Raw genomic sequence first — 22,079 nt, 5'->3', positions numbered from 1 at the left:
TCATAATCATTTAGATTTCCAAATTTGGTTACGATTGGTTAAGTTTTGGAGGAGGAAACAGTCGAGTACGAAACCTCGATTTTTGATATTTTTACGCAGGATTTTTCGCCTTGTCCTTATCGCACTAGTTTTAGGAGTCGCTTCCGTTAGCGAGACGGGTATATTTACCTAAAATATTTTAATCTTAGCTCCTGTTGGCTCTTAACAGACAGACACCCACCTTGATCCACATGAGCGAGTTGTAATACTCCAGGTCTACTGACTCCATGTCTTGCAGCTCGATAGTTTTACCCACCATCATCTTGTAGAATGGACGGATGAAGAATGCTGCACACAAACATATTTCCATTAATACCAGACTGATATGTATATTCTTGAAATTGCCAAACTAGTTAAAGGAAACTTATCACTATTTAATTTGAGGGACAACACCAATAAACGATTGGAAACGCATGTAGCACTGACAATGCCTGCTCCTAAACTACAATTATAACTACAATATAAGAAATTACCGACTTATGTTATAATAGGTTTTGTAAAACTCTGCAGCTATGGTTAACGGAACACTGTTTCTATTCCGTTACAGACTTCCTCGAGACTAGTAGCTGCAGATTTAACAAAATATTAGACAAAAAATATGGGTTGTATATAGATGTAAATAAGTTACCTAAATGCATGTTGAGTTAATGTATCTCCATTTTGTTTTGTGCATGCTGACAATTGAACGAATGTATTTTATTAATTTTATTTTTTTTAACCTTGACATAGCTTCATTTAATATTATTTGTCATTGTTGTTATTTTATGTGAACTTTCCAAATGCCAATGATAATTCTTGATGGATAGTTTGATGGTATGATTTATAAGCTTGATTAGTGTTTAAGGCTGTAATATTTGCATGCCGTTATTCGGCTGAATTATGTCGTGACCTATAAAAACTATTTAACATCTGTTAATTACCATAATTCACGCAAATAAACGTTATCTTATCTTATCTTACACAGACACAGGGCGGACACGCCATACATCAAAAATGATTTGCGTTTACATGTGTGCGCGGCACGTCTGTACACGCGTCATTGAGTTTCTGACGGAATCCTGACGGAATCTCAGTAGAGCGACTTACGCACACATTCATGTCGCGGCCTGTCGCGGGCGAGGTAATCCGAATCGGGGCGGGGCGTGTCCGTTCTGTATGATAATACTATTACTTATTCTGTGACACAGATATAAAAGCAAAATTTGTCACTCCTGCCGGGCTAGCACATATTGGCGCGACAGTATCTCGCGGTGAGATAAGACTACCCTGTCCCTCTTTTATTAACATAGAAAAAGACGTGTAGTCTATCTCGCCGTGAGATACTGTCGCGCCAATAATTTGTTAGGGCTGTGCTGTGAATAATTAATAAGTAACTATGTAATCTTTTTATACAGTTTTTCTACTCCCGTACTTTTATTTGTCATTTAAAGGGTCGCGCACATACCTTTAAAACCCTACCTTATAGTTGTCAAGACAAGTCTTTAGTCTATTCCCCAAAAAAGAATTTGTGCATACACGCAGTATCTTTTTGGCGATTTTACAACACTGCGTGTAATGACCACTTAAAAAATATTGAATGAAATACAGTGTTGCTAACCTTATTTTAAATGTCATCTCTGACAAATAAGTGAACCTATCTATGTTTTTTTAAATTTCATTCATTCATTCATTCTTTTCCCGCCCGTACCCTCCATTTTTGCTACTTCTTGAATTAAAAATATTTGTTAATCTACAATTTTATTTCAAAATAAGTGCTTGGTCGTAGAAAAAGTATTGTATGCAACGTTGTTTAACTGAGTCAAAAAATACTCGTGGCGTCTTTATTAACAATTTTCGGCTTCGCCTCAAATTGTTACTCACGCCACTCGCCTTTTTTGACCTCTCTTAAACAACGGTTGCATAAAATACTATTAATATATCAGAAAGAGTACAATATGTGTGGCACCTATTCCCTGTTCACGGGAATACTTTAGGCGGAAACGGTGACGGTCTTTAAGTGTCTCATTGTCACATCCCTGCTTCTTATAGCTGGATATTAAACCGCAAAGTAACGTAATAGAGTTAATTTTTCAACGTCTGACAGTTTCCCTATAAACTTGAAGTAGTTGAGGTGTTCCTCGTTGCACACCCCGCTGTTGGGGTTTATCTGGAGGGTGTAGTTTAATGGCAGAGTATTCTGAGCTTTATAATAATGGAATATGGTTCATTTCTCACCGTCTAGCAGTTTCCCGTGATAGCCATGACAGCAACTCTCCCTATAAACTTGAAGTAGTTGAGGTGTTCCTCGTTGCACACCCCGCTGTTGGGGTTTATTTGAAGTATTCTGTGTTTTATCATAAAGGAATATGGTACATTACTCACCATCTAGCAGTTTCCCGTGATATACCGCCATGCCCGCGCCTCTCCCTATAAACTTGAAGTAGTTGAGGTGTTCCTCGTTGCACAACCCGCTGTTGGGGTTTATCTGGAGGGTGTAGTAGTCCATGGCGGAGTATTCTGAGCTTTATCATAAAGGAATAGGGTACATTTCTCACCGTCTAGCAGTTTCCCGTGATATACCGCCATGCCCGCGAGTCTCCCTATAAACTTGAAGTAGTTGAGGTGTTCCTCGTTGCACACCCCGCTGTTGGGGTTTATCTGGAGGGTGTAGTTTAATGGCAGAGTATTCTGAGGTTTATCATAAAGGAATAAGGTTCATTTCTCACCGTCTAGCAGTTTCCCGTGATACACCGCCACGCCCGCGACTCTCCCTATAAACTTGAAGTAGTTGAGGTGTTCCTCGTTGCACACCCCGCTGTTGGGGTTTATCTGGAGTGTGTAGTTTAATGGCAGAGTATTATACGAGGAATCGTTGCACACCCCGCTGTTGGGGTTTATCTGGAGGGCGTAGTTGTCCATGGCGGAGTATTCTGAGCTTTATCATAAAGGAATAGGGTACATTTCTCACCGTCTAGCAGTTTCCCGTGATACACGGCCATGCCAGCAACTCTCCCTATAAACTTGAAGTAGTTGAGGTGTTCCTCGTTGCACACCCCGCTGTTGGGGTTTATTTGTAGAGTATTTTGAACTGTATCATAATGAAATAGGGTCTATTTCTCACCGTCTAGCAGTTTCCCGTGATACACGGCCATGCCCGCGACTCTCCCTATAAACTTGAAGTAGTTGAGGTGTTCCTCGTTGCACACCCCACTGTTAGGGTTTATCTGGAGTGTGTAGTTGTCCATGGCGGAGTATTCGAAGAGGCCGTAGTAGGGGTTGAACATCTCTTTGGAAAGGAGGAAGAACCATTCTCGGGCTAGGCCGCCGTAATCTGAAGAAAAAAAGGTTTTAATGATTTAACCTTTCAACCGCCGTAGACTGATATATAAGACATACAAAATCGGGCTCATTTCGCCACTGTATGATAAATAAGACAAAACTTCGTGTAACTTTGTACCCCCCGGCGACACGAGCACGCTCGATGACGTATTCTATGGCGGTTAAAAGGTTAATGCTTTATATTAAATAGTCAAATGTGCGCTAAAATGTAACTTTTATTTCAAAAACGTACCTTTTGGGTTTTTACAAGCTTTTATTTAACTTGACCTGTTAGTATTGTATGTTATTTTGTTAGTCAGTGGCAAATCTAGAAAGCTAAATTTGACCCACTTCCCGATTTTCGATCGAGCTGAAATTTTGCTGAATTATATAAATCGGACGACAATGAAATATTATGATGGCGTGGAGCTGATCTGATGATGGAAAGAGGAGATGGCAATGGGAACTCGGTGATAAAACAACGCAACCTAATTTTGATATTATGAAAATTACGTGCGTTTCCGAGAAAATACGATGGCAAAAGAATGTTCACTATATATCCGTATAGCCTTTCAAAAAATAACCTCTCGTACTTACCCAGGTCGACTTCAGACTCAAAGTCGACCCACAGCTTGGTCTTGAGCAGGTCGAGTCTGCTGACTGAGCTGATGATGCGGTACGAGTCCTCGAGGATGGAGTTCCTTCGGACCTTGATCTCGAACTTGTTGGGGACGTTGCTGACTAGGACTTACCCAGGTCGACTTCAGACTCGAACGCGACCCACAGATTGGTCTTGAGCAGGTCGAGTCTGCTGACTGAGCTGATGATGCGGTACGAGTCCTCGAGGATGGAGTTCCTTCGGACCTTGATCTAGAACTTGTTGGGAACGTTGCTGACTAGGACTTACCCAGGTCGACTTCAGACTCGAACGCGACCCACAGCTTGGTCTTGAGCAGGTCGAGTCTGCTGACTGAGCTGATGATGCGGTACGAGTCCTCGAGGATGGAGTTCCTTCGGACCTTGATCTCGAACTTATTAGTCACGTTGCTGACTAGGACTTACCCAGGCCGACTTCGGACTCGAACTCGACCCACAGCTTGGTCTTAAGCAGGTCGAGTCTGCTGACTGAGCTGATGATGCGGTACGAGTCCTCGAGGATGGAGTTCCTTCGGACCTTGATCTCGAACTTGTTGGGAACGTTGCTCTGCAGTACAAAATATAAAGTTTAAGCTAATCACTCGAATAACCAGCATTTAGCAGAGAAAACCGGCATATAATATTTATTTCTGGGAAAGACCGTAATAGAGCAAGAAGTATTTGATACGTACGCCACTCAGACACAGTCAGAAAGGAAGAGTTTCACTCCTTCTGGTATACCAATACATCTATCCAATTATCCAATCAAATATTAATAGGTGTGATAATTACAAAGTGAAAACACTATGTGTGACTGGTTGGGGCCTATTTCACATGTTTATTGCGAGTTCATATATTTCCTACTTGAATTTAGTGGCCAGTCACACCTGTATTGACTTACCCCCTTATTCTTAAACGTCTGCTAAGTTAATCAGCTGATGATCGTCGTTTGTCCCTCTCTATGGCATAACGACAGATAGGGACAAACGATGATCATCAACTGATTGCCGTTTATGAATAACGTAAATCGAAGATACCTTTTCCTAATATGTTTTTAACCCCCGACGCAAAAAGAGGGGTGTTATATGTTTGACGCCAATGTCTGTCTGTCACTAGCATCGTATCTCTCCAGCGGATGGACCGATTTCGATGCGGTTTTTTTACGTGAAAGCGAGTTTCTTTGCGGTGGTTCTTGGCTCTGTTTGACGTAGCATGACGTAGGAGGAAACGGGGTCATTCCGGGGGGTTCCGTACCCAAAGGGTAAAAACGGGACCCTATTACTAAGACTCCACTGTCCGTCCGTCCGTCCGTCCGTCCGTCTGTCCGTCCGTCCGTCACCAGGCTGTATCTCACGAACCGTGATAGCTAGACAGTTGAAATTTTCACAGATGATGTATTTCTGTTGCCGCTATAACAACAAATACTAAAAACAGAATAAAATAAAGATTTAAGTGGGGCTCCCATACAACAAACGTGATTTTTGACCGAAGTTAAGCAACGTCGGGCGGGGTCAGTATTTGGATGGGTGACCGTTTTTTTGCTTGTTTTTTTTTTGTTTGTTTTGCTCTATTTTTTGTTGATGGTACGGAACCCTCCGTGCGCGAGTCCGACTCGCACTTGGCCGGTTTTTTGGATAATTTTAGGGAGGGGTCAAATATCGTCACAAATAGATGACGTAATTTATGAACAGCCCCTATGTTTAAAGAGAGAGAAATACGTACCGGCTTGCGTAATTGACTCTTCAGATATTCGTATTTGCGTTTGTAGTCCCTGGAGTAAGGCACGGCGGGTCCCGCGATCTGAGGGTTCGACAGTCTAGGGTCCTCCCACTGCGTGGTACGGGTATCTGTGTAAGAAGTGTGCAATTGAAGGGATGTTTACAAAAACAACATAACTGACTCAATGATTTATAACTCAAGATAGGTTATAGGCGTTCCAAAATTGAAGCGCTTAACTTGTGACAATTTGTCACAAGTTGCCTTTAGACGCGGCTGGACAAACGAGAAATGTGCACGTGCTAACGAGCTCCTGCACACCGAAAGAGCAAGAAACGACCTTATGTTTAACAACGAATGTTAATCGAATCGAATCGAGAAAATTAATCAAAAATAACAGATTTCTTCGTAGGCACAGAAATCAGTTTGACAGTCTAGGGTCCTCCCACTGCGTGGTACGGGTATCTGTGTAAGAAGTGTGCCATTGAAGGGATGTTTACAAAAACAACATAACTGCTTAGAGCGGTTGACACTTTTTTAAGAACATTGTTAATCGTCTCAGGTGTCAACCAGTGTAGTCAGTTCAATGATATTATATAACCATAGATAGGTTATACTCATACTTGAGGAGCACAAAAAATACTTCCATATTTATTTCTGTGCCTACGAAGAAATCTGTTATTTTTGATTAAATTTCTCATAACATTCGTTGTTAAACATAAGGTCGTTTCTTGCTCTTTCGATGTGCAGTAGCTCGTTAGCACGTGCACATTTCTCGTTTGTCCAGCCGCGTCTAAAGGCAACTTGTGACAAATTGTCACAAGTTAAGCGCTTCAATTTTGGAACGCCTATAACCTATCTTGAGTTATAAATCATTGAGTCAGTTATGTTGTTTTTGTAAACATCCCTTCAATTAGTGTCATAATTACCTATACACTACCGGCGTTATTCATAAACGACTGCTAAGTTAATCAGCGGGCTCAGCACGGTTCCATTTTTATCGACTATCACTATGCCCGTCACTTTCGCACTTACATACTTGTTAGAACGTGACAGGCATGGTGATAAACGATAAAAATGCGACCGTGCTAGGGCAGCTGATGATCGTCGTTTGTCCCTCTCTATAGCATAACGACAGATATGGACAAACGACGACCAACTGATTAAGTTAGCAGCCGTTTATGAATAACTCCATACATCTGTATATTAAGCTTAGAATAAATTTAAAAGTGGAAAAATTACTGTCTTGGGTGAGACTTGAACTCACGGCCTCTGGATCGATACTCCAGCGCTCTGCCATCTGAGCCACCAAGACCTCATCCATAGCCAGCAAATCTTTCCACCATATTATGGGTCAAGGGGACCGTAGCGACATCTACCGTAAGAGTGTTACACTTCTTAAACGGCTACCGGAGTTCCAAGTCATATTGGAAATTACCAAGACAGTAATTTTGTAATTTTTCCACTTTTAAATTTATTCTAAGCTTAATAGCATCGTTCGCAGACGTTTCTGCTTGTTAAAAATTAAAATTCATCTGTATATTCTTTATATCTACGTCACAATAACTAAGAATAACCTATTACAATTACATTATAAACCCCGGCTCGTACCAACGAGTTTTTCGGAATGTACGAAATATCGTTTGATATTTACCAGGCGCTTTTCGGTGAGGAAACCGGACTAATCCCAATAAGGCCTAGTTTACCCTCTGGGTTGGAAGGTCAGATGGCAGTCGCTTTCGTAAAAGCTAGCGCTTCGCCAATAGGGATGTTGACATGAATCGCGAATATATAACATGTTATGTTTTTACCATAGCAGGGAATATTAGAACGCGGAAAATCATATTTTGCAAGTGTAAATATGCGTAATAAATTAATTAAAAATAATCAAAAGTATTTTAAATAATGCCCAGTATCACGTGACTGCAAACGCCAATCGGAGCGCGTGACGTAATCACAGTGGAATCACCAAAGACAAGTTATAAAACCTGCCTAAAGCTTTGGATTCCTCCGAAAACGGTGCCGTCATATTACGGCCGCTATATAGCGTTGACTGACGTCACTAGAACGTTGTCTATGTAAACAAGATGGCGCGGTTTCCTAGACGGCGTTACGTTACGTTGATTGCCAACGTAACGTAAGATGACGGCCGTCATGACGGTGTCGATAGTTTCGTGAACGTTTTATTAGATAGCGGTGACGCCATTTTGGAATAAATGACACGAGATTTGAATAAGTGATTCCGTACTAAGATTATTTTCCTCTTCTGATGATCTCCAAGTAAATTATAGATGATCAAGCAAATCTTGTCAGTAGGAAAAGGCGCGAAATTCAAATTTTCTATGGGACGTTATCCCATCGCGCCTACATTTTTCAAATTTGCCGCTTTGACCTTGGTGGATGACGGTGTGTTATGACCCCGTGGTACTTTCCACATGTCGCCACCGTAAAGACGGCCGTCTTTTGCTGCCGCTATATGACGGCCGTCATATGACGGCACCGTTTTCGGAGGAATCCAAAGCTTAAGTGTCTACAGATTATCGTACCGAAACGCGATCTTGGTGCGGTGCGGCGCACGAATCGATAGTGTGTAAGGTGGTGCGTTAAGGACGCAGCTATAAGTTAGAGCGAGAAAGAAGGTCGCTGTCCGATGCGGTAGTGTGTTAACGCTTTAAAAAAAATTGTCAGTTGCCATATAAAGAATTTAAAAAAATGACTGACAGCAGTTTGTTTAAAACGCCGTTACGTCATCAAGGTCACGTGACAGTTTGGAGCGTTTAGGCGCGAAATTTAAACACGAAACTTATTATACATGTTTTTTTATTCAAAATTAATGAATATATTTTTTTAATATTTTTTTCTGTAATTATTACGTGTCTATCTACAAAATGAAACCAGTTCCAAAAAACTGTCAACATCCCTATTCTTGGGATTAGTTGACAAGCGGACCCCTAAGCTCCCATGAGCCGTGGCAAAATGCCGGGACAACGCGAGGAAGATGATGAATAACTAAGAATTACTTACTGTGATCGATTAATAAGATCCTTCCATCGGTGTGTCCTCTTCCCAACCTTCGGGTAGGGCCCCTAACTCGTCCGCTCCCGCCGCCGCTACCGCTGGTAGATGAGATGTAGCCCACAGCCTGATACTTACTGTGGTCGATGAAGAAGATCCTTCCATCGGTGTGTACTCGCTCCTCCCAACCTTCGGGTAGGGCCCCTAACTCGTCCGCTACCGCCGCCGCTACCGCTGATAGGTGTGACGTAGCCTACAGCCTGATACTTACTGTGGTCGATGAAGAAGATCCTTCCATCGGTGTGTACTCGCTCCTCCCAACCTTTGGGTAGGGCCCCTAACTCGTCCGCTACCGCCGCCGCTACCGCTGATAGGTGTGACGTAGCCTACAGCCTGATACTTACTGTGGTCGATGAAGAAGATCCTTCCATCGGTGTGTCCTCTTCCCAACCTTCGGGTAGGGCCCCTAACTCGTCCGCTACCGCCGCCGCTACCGCTGGTAGATGAGATGTAGCCCACAGCCTGATACTTACTGTGGTCGATGAAGATCCTTCCATCGGTGTGTCCTCTTCCCAACCTTCGGGTAGGGCCCCTAACTCGTCCGCCTCCGCTACCGCTACCGCTGGTAGATGAGATGTAGCCCACAGCCTGATACTTACTGTGGTCGATGAAGAAGATCCTTCCATCGGTGTGTACTCGCTCCTCCCAACCTTCGGGTAGGGCCCCTAACTCGTCCGCCTCCGCTACCGCTACCGCTGGTAGATGAGATGTAGCCCACAGCCTGATACTTACTGTGGTCGATGAAGATCCTTCCATCGGTGTGTCCTCTTCCCAACCTTCGGGTAGGGCCCCTAACTCGTCCGCCTCCGCTACCGCTACCGCTGGTAGATGAGATGTAGCCCACAGCCTGATACTTACTGTGGTCGATGAAGATCCTTCCATCGGTGTGTCCTCTTCCCAACCTTCGGGTAGGGCCCCTAGCTCGTCCGCTCCCGCCGCCGCTACCGCTGGTAGATGAGACGTAGCCCACAGCCTGATACTTACTGTGGTCGATGAAGATCCTTCCATCGGTGTGTCCTCTTCCCAACCTTCGGGTAGGGCCCCTAACTCGTCCGCCTCCGCTACCGCTACCGCTGGTAGATGAGACGTAGCCCACAGCCTGATACTTACTGTGGTCGATGAAGAAGATCCTTCCATCGGTGTGTACTCGCTCCTCCCAACCTTCGGGTAGGGCCCCTAACTCGTCCGCTTCCGCGCCCGCCGCCGCTACCGCTGGTAAATGAGATGCACACCCTAAAATCATATTTACAAATTAAAACCTAACCCTTTGAACGCTATCGTTTGCGGCGCGTCATCATGAACCTTATTTTAATGCACGATGGTTTATATTGGGTTGTAGCCGCGCGCATTAGTTAACGTCTTTGGTTGACAAAAGATTAAAAGTATTGCCGAGACATGTGGTCACTGATACTAAAATAATGTCACTCATACAGAAGTGAAAGTAGGCTAAAGAGAGTGTATAAGGCAAAAGTAGAAGCGGGAGTTGGAAGGGGTGGATCTCGGCGGACTTTGTCTGATCAGATCGGGGAAATTCTGAAGAAAGGCCAGGTCACAGAATAAGTAATAGTATTATCATACAGAACGGCCACGCACCGCCCCGCCCCGACTCGCATTACCTCGCCCCGCGACATGAATCTGGCGGACTTCTGGCGTCCTCTCAGTAAAGCGACTCACCCACACATACACAATGACGCGTGTACAGACATGCTGCGCACGCATATAAACGCAAATGATTTTTAGGGTTCCGTACCCAAAGGATAAAAACGGGACCCTATTACTAAGACTCCGCTGTCCGTCCGTCCGTCCGTCTGTCACCAGGCTGTATCTCACGAACCGTGATAGCTAGACAGTTGAAATTTTCACAGATGATGTATTTCTGTTGCCGCTATAACAACAAATACTAAAAACAGAATAAAATAAAGATTTAAGTGGGGCTCCCATACAACAAACGTGATTTTTGACCGAAGTTAAGCAACGTCGGGCGGGGTCAGTACTTGGATGGGTGACCGTTTTTTTGCTTGTTTTGCTCTATTTTTTGTTGATGGTGCGGAACCCTCCGTGCGCGAGTCCGACTCGCACTTGGCCGGTTTTTGATGTATGGCGTGTCCGCCCTGTGGCCAGGTCAAGAGCACCCTAAACCGGCGAGCGTGTATGAGGAATGTTATGAAAGTGAAGGAAGCGAAAGAGGTATGTCAGGATCGTAGCAAGTGGAAATCCGTGGTCTCTGCCTACCTCTCCGGGATATAGGCGTGGTTATATGTATGTATGTCATACAGAAGAGGTAAGGATACCTGTTCTGGGGTCTATCCAGGTGGTGGTTTTCTGGTTATGATCGATGAAGAATATCCTGCCGTTGGGCGCTCGCTGCATGCTCCAGCCTTGTGGTAAACCTGGACAAGAGTTAAAGCTAACATTTAACCCTTAGGTACATAATTAAACCTAGACAGGACACATCGGGACTAACAATTTTGGTATAAAAATGTAAATAAAGTCTGTCAAGCCATTTCCGTCAGTAGAAAAAACGCGGCAAATTTAAAAAATGTAGACACAGGATAATCGCGCTATAGAAAATTTGAATTTCGCGCTTTTTTCTACTGACAATGTTGTTTGACCGGCTATAGATTGTTAATGGTGACGTCACATATGAAACTATCAAAATTCAATAAAATATACTACGAGTAGGCCTCAAGCTCTATTACACAATTCATCATAACATTTACAGTGACTTGTAAAATGGCCGGTCTCTATTGTTTCCCAAAAAGTTTAAAGTCATAATGTATTGTATGCCCGCAATTTCGTTAGTCATAATTCATTTGGTTCAGAAACGCGTCACTTTTCAGGATTGCCATAAAACAAACCTAACCTAACCTTACGAAAATCTATAGTATAACCTTACGAAAATCTTGAAAGTTAAATCCTGAACTGAAGATTCAGAACTGAAGATTCAGAACTGAAGATTCAGTTTTATGACTAATGATAATATGACAAACAATACATTATGACTTAAAACTTTATGGGAAACAAAGTTTTCCTATGTTTTAATTTGTCTTACCATCACTATTGGGTATGTTCTGGCTTTGTTGACTGCTGGCGGTACTCCTCGTGCTGTCCGTCGACTGGTTATCAGTTTCGTCCTGTAGAAAACTAACTGTCAGGCCAACATCAACTCTCACACTGTGCGATAAGGCATAATTTACAATGAATATTTGGGCGAGTTAAGGTGGCATTAATCAGAATTTTTTAAATTATTTTTGACATTTTGAATGTTTATTTCCTTTCTTGGTGTAGACTAACTTTTTAGCAGTATGATATTTACAAGAAAAAACTAAAATACTGAACTAACATACTCGTACCAACGTCACAGAAAAAAGACATAGCAAAAACAACCACTAGCATAACAAAATTGATCCCAACATCTGGCATATCAAAATATGTCCCACAGTTTTTAATTCGCTGACATAAGAGCTATGGGGCATATTTTTGAGTATGATGAGTACACTCATATTTTTACACTTGACTGTACATAGTACTAGGTACTAAACACAACATCCAGTATGGGCCATTTTATTTAAAGTTGTCCCCTAAACTTTTTTTTTTCAAATTTGGGATTTTTTATGTTATTTCTACTCAGAACCACGAGCTCTTTTGATCCTAATATTAATAGGAGAAAAAAAGTGTCCCAATATTTCCATACATTTTTCGATCTTTCCATTCCGTGACCGCCATACAAAGTCTATGAAAAATGGTAACGGAATGGAAATAAAAACCTTGGGACACTATTCTCCCATTAGGATAGAAAGAGCTCGTGATTCTGAGGAGAAATAACATATAAATCCACAAATAAAAAAAAGTGTAGGGGACAACTTTAAACAAAATGGCCAATATAAAACATTTACATCAAAATATACAAGCGAGCATACGGTGACATACAATACTTCTTTTTGCTCTACTCAGTCACATAAAAACACCTAAGAAAAAAATCTAAAGAACAAAATTAATCTCCTAGGATATTTAGGATAAGGAAGATCGTTATGTATAATTATTATATTTCCGTAGTTTGCTTTCCTAACCTATCTCCTCTTCGAAATTTCCAACACATTTGTACCTTGTCACAGTGACAACAGTATGAGGTATCTAACGACTTTCGTATTGATTGTCACTGTGACAAGGTACGAACAGGGTTGGAAATTAAATTATTTGACTGTACTACTGACACGCAGTTATGTACGGGGAGCATATACAAGCAATACATAACAATACAAGCCACATACAAACAACTACAAGCAAGCAGTATGCGCAAGCAAAAAGCAATGAAAGTTACAGTGATATGGCAAGCTTGAAAAACATGTGATACCTACTTATTTATATTCAAGACCTACCTTAAATTCGCCAGTTCAAAATCGCCGTCTACATATTTGTGCAGAATTTAAACTGTCTTTTGCAGTCGCCATTACATATATCTCAAAAATATCATAACCAACGCTTTGACAGTAAAGGCGTTTTCGGATATGTGTGAGATACTGGACATGTCTGACGGCGTCTGTAGTAAGCAGAAACGTCTGTATATTTAAAAGTTGAAAAAGTACTGCCTTGGGACTTTAACTCACGGCCTCTCAAACATCAACATCAATGGTAGATCATTAATGTATACTAAAAACAGAAAGGGACCAAGAATTGAACCTTGAGGCACTCCAAGAGCTACTGGGGACCGCGCCGATTGAGCGCCATTGATAACTACTCGCTGAGTTCTATCCGAAAGGTACGATGAAACAAGATCAGAGCAGTAGCTTTTATCCCATAGCGGCATAATTTTCTTTTTAAATTCTCGTGATCAACGCAATCAAATGTCTTTGAAAGATCACAGAAAATTCCAACAGTATCTTGAGCTCTGGATCGATACTTCAGCGCTCTATCTAGCGCGTATTTTCATATAGTGTTCTTTGAAAATACGACCTTCTACCTTAGGAGGGCAGCATGGGTCGCAGACGTTTCTGCTTGTTAAAATTTATTTAAGTACAATATAATTTTAAAATAAAGGGTATATTATAAATTATTCTGATAGTATTTTAAAGGGCCCTGGCAGTCGCTCTAACTGAGCTACCAAAGCGCCGCTTCAACTAGCTAACGCGAAAAAAAGCTATATCTACTTTTTCCTTTAATTTAAAATTATGTAGGTATAAATAATTTGGGCTAACAAGCATTGTTTTACAATATTAGTAACAATAAAAACGAATTGCTTAAAGAGGAAACGAAAATTTGTTTTTTTAAACTGGCATAAAATTACTTTTTTAGATTTGGAAATTTTAATGTTATTTCTACTCAAAATTACGAGCTCTAACGATCCTTTCTAGGAGAATGAAAGTGACTAAAAATTTCCATACATTTTTCATTAATTCCATTCCGTTACCGACGGTAACTTACCGTCATACAAAGTCTGTGAAAAATGATAATGAAATGGAATAAAAAATCTTGTGACACTCTTTTCTCGTATTAGGTTCGAAAGAGCTCGTGATTCTGAGTAGAAATAACATAGGTAAACATTCCTAAATATAAAAAAATACAAATAAAATGGCTCAAGTAAGTCGCAATATCAGGGGACCGTTTCTCAAAAGCTTGTAACTTGTAATACAAGTGGAAGTCCCTTTCTAACAAAAGCTATCAAAAAATGACATCCGCTTGTATTACATTACAAGTTACAAGCTTTTGAGAAACGGGCCCAGGGACCAGTTTCAAGAAACTAGTAACTTATAAGATAAGCTGCAGCATATTTAAGCGGCTATGACACCGGCCCCTAATCGACTGTTAACCTTTTAACCGCCATATATTTTTTCATCGATCGTGCACGTGTCGCCGGCGTTACGAAGTTACACGAAGGTAAGACAAACATTTTATTAGACCGCGGCGAAATGAGCCCGATTTTGTATGTCTTATATATCAATCTACGGCGGTTAAAAGGCTAAAAGTATGGATGAATTCGTTGTTTCTCTATACAAATATTATTGGACATCACATTAGCTTGTTGTACCTCACGACTACTCATAGACAATTTTCCCGAAATCCCACCAACGGACGAGATTTGACGCATATGTATGACGCAATATTGGTTACTTTGATTCAATAACACACTATACCAAAAAGTTTGTTTTGTATGTAGCAGCACTGCTTTCAGACGGTGTATTCTCATCAACCCCTGTCTTAATAATGGGGACAAATGGGGATAGAATCTGTTCCATATGTGACCGCGGCCTCCTCGCCAGTCGCGGGGACAGATAGGAATACACCGTAAAGCTTGATATAGCGTATAATTAAATAATTATACGTATTTATGTAATTAGTATTATTTTGGCAAGGTCTTGTTAGTTTTTCAATCAACTTAAGGCACTGTTTGCATTCCTTGCATAAGTAGGGTTATTCCCACTAGTTACCACCAAGTTGTTACTGGGATTTTTTTTCCCACCTTTTACCACTGGTAACTACTGGGAAAAATAATTCCCAGTAGTTACCGCCAACTTGGTTTGGTCCCTAGTAGTTACCAGTGGTAAAAGGTGGGAAAAAATTCCCAGTAGTTACCACTGGGAACAACTTGGTGGTAACTAGTGGAAATAACCCCATAAGTATAATTATTAGTATTAACGAGATAAAGCAAGGTGAAAGAATGCTAACTTCTGTTTTTTTCTACTTTCAACTGAACTAACTTAAGTATTTAGCTAATTTGTGAATAATAATATGTGATCATTCGAAATATTGTAGGAAATATCGTACCTGTACAACAATTTTACAGCTGAAACAGCCAATCACCTTACTGTACCCAAAATTTGTGTAGTGTAATGTAGTCGCCATCAAATATATCGGAGCGGCTAAGGCTCTCACAAATATCTGGACACGCCTCTAATGTCAGGGCGTTAGAGTGCGTGTTCAGATATTGTGAACACCTTGGCCGCTCCGATATATCTGATGGTGACTGTACTAATGTCCGCCTCGGTCGTCCTTTAAACCTTAAAATACCAGTGGTGACTTACCTACAAAAAAACTAATCAATTATTTTAGAGGGCTAATCATTGCGTAATTTTCCCTATGTGTATATGTACTATATATATGTATAAGGTCAATGAGGCTGATTCCGTCATAGCAGCTATTCCGTCTACTAGCGTTTTTCTCGAACAACGAACAAAGGTGATAATTTAATCGACAAAACAGCGATTGCTTTTAGTTTCAGCAATCAAAACCAGATGTTATTTTCCTACGATTGAAAATCAAAGAAATATACGCTCGCGGACGGAATAGTCCCTATGACGGAATTAGCCACATTGACCATATGTATTACTTGTCAAAATTTGTAATTTTGTCAAATTTGCTTTTAAATTCAGGCATGAACATCAGCCAATGGTTAGCAAAGCTAGACTGATCTTGCTTGCAAGCAGATACATGAAGGTGCACAGTGGCGTAGCTAGGCGTGGGCGAAGTAGGCCTAAGAGGGGCCTCGCTCGGGGCCCCTTCGGGCACAGTGAAAGAAAAGGGCCCCGCAGATGAGATTTCGCCCACGGCTAGATTAGTTCACGCTACGCCCCTGATGGTGCATGTTTAAGCCAAAGCATAAACTTTCTTTGGCAATCGGGTAAAATGGGGTATGTTCAAGTGGCTCCACGGAATTTGTATTTGGAATGGAACAGTATTTCCATGGAATTACTGGGAAATTCCCGAAATATTATTTAAATGATACCACGGTTATATTTTAGGTTCGGAACCAGACTTATAATGTATTCACATTTGCAGCCAATTCAATTTAATTTCATGGCATAGATAAATAAAACAGTTAATTATTTTACACTGCTTTACGTGTGTTTAGTATTTTTTGGTAAGATTTTAGTTTCGAAAACCAAACTTAACGTATTTATTTACATCGTGCAGTTAATTTCAAATTTATAATTTAAGTATGTTAATTTAAATACTCTCTTTTTTATTAGGGGATTTTATAGGTGATCTCAGCCACTAAGAACAAAGAGTGTTTTTTCTGCAGTCTTATTTATTTTTATGGGAGCTTGACCTTAGCTTTATGCTGCTCCCACATTGGCTGTTATAAAATTACTATAATGCTATATAACATCGTGTAACAGGGACAACATGATAGTATTGATAGTGTTTTATGTCACACATATATAACATTTTATAACAGCCAATGTTCAGCACCATTAGGACGTCACGAATCCCTAAGTAACCTACAGTTATTTGTTTAGCCATACTCTGAGACACGAATATGTAAGACAACTTTTGCAATGAGACCAACAACGAAATCCCGAAATTTCGTTGAATCATATATGCTATATACCGCACAGCAGATATTTTTCGGTATAGACCCCATAGTAAGAGTTTATCAATATGACCAACATAGTCACTTCCGCATAGCTAGTCAAAAAAGGAACATGTATTTACCACGCCCCCATTTTAGCCTACCATAGAGAAAAAAATACATAGATTGCTGACTCCATACATCAGTTTTAGTACCAAAAAGACTATTAGCATCTAGCATCGAGTAGCGGAACTATCAGTACTCCTACTTGACAATAGATGTAGCACCGACCGCAAAGTCTTATGCTGTTGAGATAAGACTTTCCGGTCGGTGCTACATCTATTGTCAAGTAGCAGTACTGATAGTTCCGCTACTCGACGCTAGATGTAGACACTGAAATTAATAGTCTAACTGATGTATGGAGTGAGCACTCTTGTCTTACTATATTTCTCTATGCCCCTACATAAACCTATGTACCCAGTACCCACACATTTTCTTACCTCTGTATCATCCATGGAACTGCTTGTCATTCGTCGCCGCGACGCCCCTCTCTCCGGTGTGGTGCCCCCAGTCGGCGTACTGAAGTGATTCTCATCAAACGTTAGCGCCTCTTCTATCTCTATCTCTATGCTATCTGCGTCTCTTTCGTCCACTCTCCTTGTTTCTACGTCGGCGTTTTCGGTTCCTTCTACGCTTGTAGCGGTAGCTTCTACGTTTGAGTCTCTTTCGTCCGTTTCTGTATTTGGCCTTTCGCCGTCTGCGGTCTCTGCATTTTCAGAAGATTCTTCATTTTCTGTATCAGGTTTCGCTTCTGATTGCTCAGGTGCTACACTACTTCCACTAGCTTCGCCATTATCAACCTCTAATTGGTTGCCTTCAGCGTTCTGTGATTGGCTCGCTACCACGTTCTCTGATTGGCTCGCTTCCGCGTCTTCTGATTGGTTCGCTTCAGCGTTCTCCGATTGGTCGTTTTGACTAGAGATCGTATCACAGTCTTGAGCAACATTTTCGTTGTCTACATTTCTCTGTCTAACTTCGTTCGCGCAGACTACATCATCTTCCTCCCTTAAATTACTATCACAGGTATTACTTAAGCTAGATTGAGGCACTTCGGGGTTCGAATCCCGGTCTAGGGAACGCACGGGGGATGAAAATGGCGTCACTTCTGTGGAGGTCTCGTCGCTCCTATTGCTATCCTGTTGAAAAAACTTAAAGTTGAAATCATTTGAGATGAATGTTTAACGGTTCGTCTTGGAGAAGTTTATATTTTAATCATGGTTTTTTATAAATTCATCTCAAATAAAACCAACTCTACATATTGACACAGAAAAATATTCGTAGAGAAGCACACTTATTTACTTTTAATAAGTTATTTTAACAGTTAGGATAAAACCTATTTTTTTTTTTAGTTTCAACGACTTTCATTTCCATTGTAGCCGTGACTGCTGTCATTTCAGTACAATTTTACGTATAGGTTTTAAATTGTACTAACATAACTAGTACCACGCCAAGCTACAATAAAAACGAAGGAAAATGAGCTTAATTATATTGCGCATTAAGTCCATTTTAACGTAAATTGTCTATGATAAGTGAGGACAACACAATGTTTTTTGTTTTTGTTCGGGTTGAGATCAGTTTTCACCAGATTAAGCTGTAGTTAGTCTGAGCGCGAAAGCCCATGCTGCTGAAATTAGTATAATGTCAGCTCTTTCGTTTTGTCCAACGTATGAAAAAAAATAACTTTTTACCAACATATATTTTTAATAATATTTTCATTCTATACATAAAGTAAGGGACTATGACGATGATTATTTATTGCAATTAAAAACGCAAATAATAAGATAGTTTAAACGTCAGACAAAACGAGAGCCAAGTTAAATATGTGACTTATGAGATGGGAATTAATAATATGCATATAATTAAACAAATTAACAATAGATTATGGTACTTAAATCCCCGTTGCGTCATAAAGATGACCTGATAATATATGTGTCTGACACAACTTAAAAGTATTTTCTAATTGTATGTTTATTTCAACGAATATATGATGTCTCATAAAATTAAGTAGCTTTTGATAAAAAAATATTATATAATCTGCCACAAAACGTTTGAAATACTTTTTTCGTTTTCAGATAATCTTCTCCTTTCCTGTAATGTTTTATTATTAAATAAAAAAAGTTAGTACTGAAGAAAAGTGTCTTAAATGTTACTACCATGCTAAATTTACCCCTAAAATATATCTATAGCCCAAAAATATCTATAAAAAAACGTAAGTCGTCGAGAAACATGCACTATGGATATTTAAATTTGTATACTACATAAAACATTCATGCATAGGTATCCGATCATACTGAAATAGACTAAATTCATACAACAATAAGAATCAAAATGCTACAGCGAAAAGCGGGGCATGACACGCAAAAGTTTACAAATTTAAATAAGATATTAAGATGAATTAATCGTTTTTTTAAAAAAGTGTTTTTACTAACCGTTTTCAAGCAATAATTATCTAGAGTAATTTTTAGTCATGTAAGGTGGCTTGTGTTTTACTTTTTATAAATACGGAACCTTGAATAAGCATGTCGGCAGCCTTATAATAAGGAGAAACGAAAATACAGGAACCTTATTCAAATACTAATGTTTCGATAAATGATTCAAACAATACACGCATATTAACAAATGCTATAGGATTTTTCCGTTGTATTAATTTTGTTGACCGGTTATAAAATCAAGCTTTTTGTGGTATGGTCCACCCATGCGAAAATTAGATAACGGAAACGGGTTATCTATCAAGGAATCTTTAAATTGCTTCAAATATTTAGAATCCCACGATTCATTAAGAATAAACACAATGCTTAAGTTCCCTTGAATACCTCACATTCCGTTTGAGAATACTTTGTTACCTTATTCATTACAATGAAATAATCGTAAATGAAGGAATAATAAAAGTTGCCTTTTTTCATGAATCGCAAAAGCCCATAAATAATAAATAAATGGCCAAATCGAAGGAAAGGCGATGCAAGAATGTTCTAAGCGTATATCAGGAAAATGTTTTCAAACAGATATTTTTTCAACATTTGTTTTAACTTCAAACATACTTTCGAGTAAAACAAATTTCAAATGGGGTATAAAAACTGTAAAACGATATGTATCACAATGCGATACATATGAATTTTAACATGAAACTAGTATTTATTTTCCTCATTCAACACAGAGATAGTATGCACCCCTGTAAAGATCTTTATACAGGGATACATTACCTCAAAAGTGACCATACACTTTATTATTTTATCGGAGTAAGGCATCAGGTAGAAAACATACATCCAATATCCAGCATTTTCTGAGGCCTATTATTACAGTTTACCTATTCTTCAAAATCGTAAACCTAATTATTTTCACAGTGATGCGGATACACACGCTACTCAATGTAAGCGAGAGAGCTATGCATATCTCCCGCTCCCACGCCGGAGCGCTATGCGATTCCGCATCCAATGTAAAGATCGCCTGGGTGTGATCAGCCAGGCCAAATTGAACCCTATCCCTTTAACATAGCGTACCTGCGCTCGCTGCGTGCTTGCGTCGTCGTGCGAGATATGGAAGCGCCGCTGGAACTCTGTCGCTGCGTTTTCCATGCGCTCATTCTGCGATTCTGTGCTCATGTTACGCCTGTAGTAAAAATGGTTTTATTTATTGCACCACATTACACAAACATATGTACATGAATGTCGTGTTCTACTAGACAACAATGCGGTCAAAGAGCCTCTATTTATTGATATTTAACCCTCAAGACTGAAGAAGAACGCTCATATTCATACCACTGCCTCCGATGGCTTACAAATCAAGGCAAATCTCTAAAATCTAGTTCCGTAGTTGTCTAGTCTAGTCTAGCACCTATTTCCCTATTCCTATTTCCTCTCAAAAGTAAATTGAATATGAACACAGGGATTTTCATTAACCATCCAGGTCAACCTAGCATTCAAAAGAAGAGTGTATCCAAGTTCTAATTCCAAAGGAGACGTGTTACGTTTCGGTGCCGTGACCAGGATTTCGTTAGAACGATCTGGATATATACTGGAACGATCCAAATTTGGCTCCGAAATCCACGTTTTTTGCGGGAATCGGGGATCGCCACTAAATAAACCAGTGCATGGGTCGTGGAACGTCCTGTAAAGGTTTGCCACCTTTGTCGACAGACGGTAGAGTAGGTTAATTTGAATTTAGAACTGGCGGTCGGTCAGACGGAAAGGATGTACGGATTATAGAAGAAGCGATCATCAGTACTAGTCGAAGTGTACTGTCGCAATATGTCTCCTAGCTTGCTGTCAATCACTCACCCCATCTAGAGAAGAAATATCAGAAACTTACGTTAAGCCCACACTAGGACGCTCCCATTGGGTGGACCGGGCAACATGGTTCACGTAGTACGTGCGCCCGTTGGCGTCCTGGCGTTCCTCCCAGCCCGCCGGAAGCGGGTCTCCCCCCACCACCTAAAACAAGTATTTGTCTTTAACACTATTTGGTCATTATTGAGTATAAGGCATTCTCGGGCACTTCTAGGGCACTTCTTTCGTACCTTATTATATGAATACTAGCTGTTGCCCGCGACTTCCTACCCGTGGATTAGTATATTTTCCCCATACAAACTTTGGACCCCCATTTCACCCCTTTAGGGGATGAATTTTGAAAAATCCTTTCTTAGGGGACCCCTAGACCTTATAAGGAACCTACTTGCCAAATTTGGACTTTCTAGTCCCAGCTGTTTGGGCTGTGCGTTGATTTAAGTCAGTCAGTCAGGTCTTTCACGTTTATAATATACATATATATATATATATAGATTTTGATTCGATGTTATTTTTAGGGTTCCGCAGTTTAAAACGGTGAATTAAAATGTGTGAAAAAAGACACAGAAATAATACTCATAATCCCTATGGACGCCCCTTCATTTCACGTAAATGCGCCACGCACTTCTTCGGTGCTATTTATTTATTGTCTTCTGTCGTATTTGGAAGCACAAAATCGTCAAAAGCCC

At 40.4% G+C, this 22,079-nt stretch overlaps 1 protein-coding gene across 1 annotated transcript in view; it reads right to left on the bottom strand.

Moving 5' to 3' along the window:
• LOC134655115 (E3 ubiquitin-protein ligase Nedd-4) overlaps positions 1-22,079 on the bottom strand; it is a 48,885-nt gene that overhangs the window by 4,871 nt on the left and 21,935 nt on the right. Inside the window, exons 6-15 of the mRNA XM_063510576.1 lie at positions 21,416-21,537; positions 20,608-20,716; positions 17,551-18,246; positions 11,816-11,897; positions 11,055-11,153; positions 9,874-9,996; positions 5,695-5,819; positions 4,399-4,540; positions 3,140-3,349; positions 221-327 (exon numbers count right to left, since the gene is read on the bottom strand). Of these exons, the coding sequence (XP_063366646.1) occupies positions 221-327; positions 3,140-3,349; positions 4,399-4,540; positions 5,695-5,819; positions 9,874-9,996; positions 11,055-11,153; positions 11,816-11,897; positions 17,551-18,246; positions 20,608-20,716; positions 21,416-21,537 (1,815 nt within the window). The remainder of the gene's footprint in view (positions 1-220; positions 328-3,139; positions 3,350-4,398; positions 4,541-5,694; positions 5,820-9,873; positions 9,997-11,054; positions 11,154-11,815; positions 11,898-17,550; positions 18,247-20,607; positions 20,717-21,415; positions 21,538-22,079) is intronic.

The sequence above is a fragment of the Cydia amplana genome, chromosome 16, assembly GCF_948474715.1.
Source record: "Cydia amplana chromosome 16, ilCydAmpl1.1, whole genome shotgun sequence".
NCBI classification, from domain to species: Eukaryota; Metazoa; Arthropoda; class Insecta; order Lepidoptera; family Tortricidae; genus Cydia; species Cydia amplana.
This window is presented reverse-complemented; position numbering and strand designations above follow the sequence as displayed.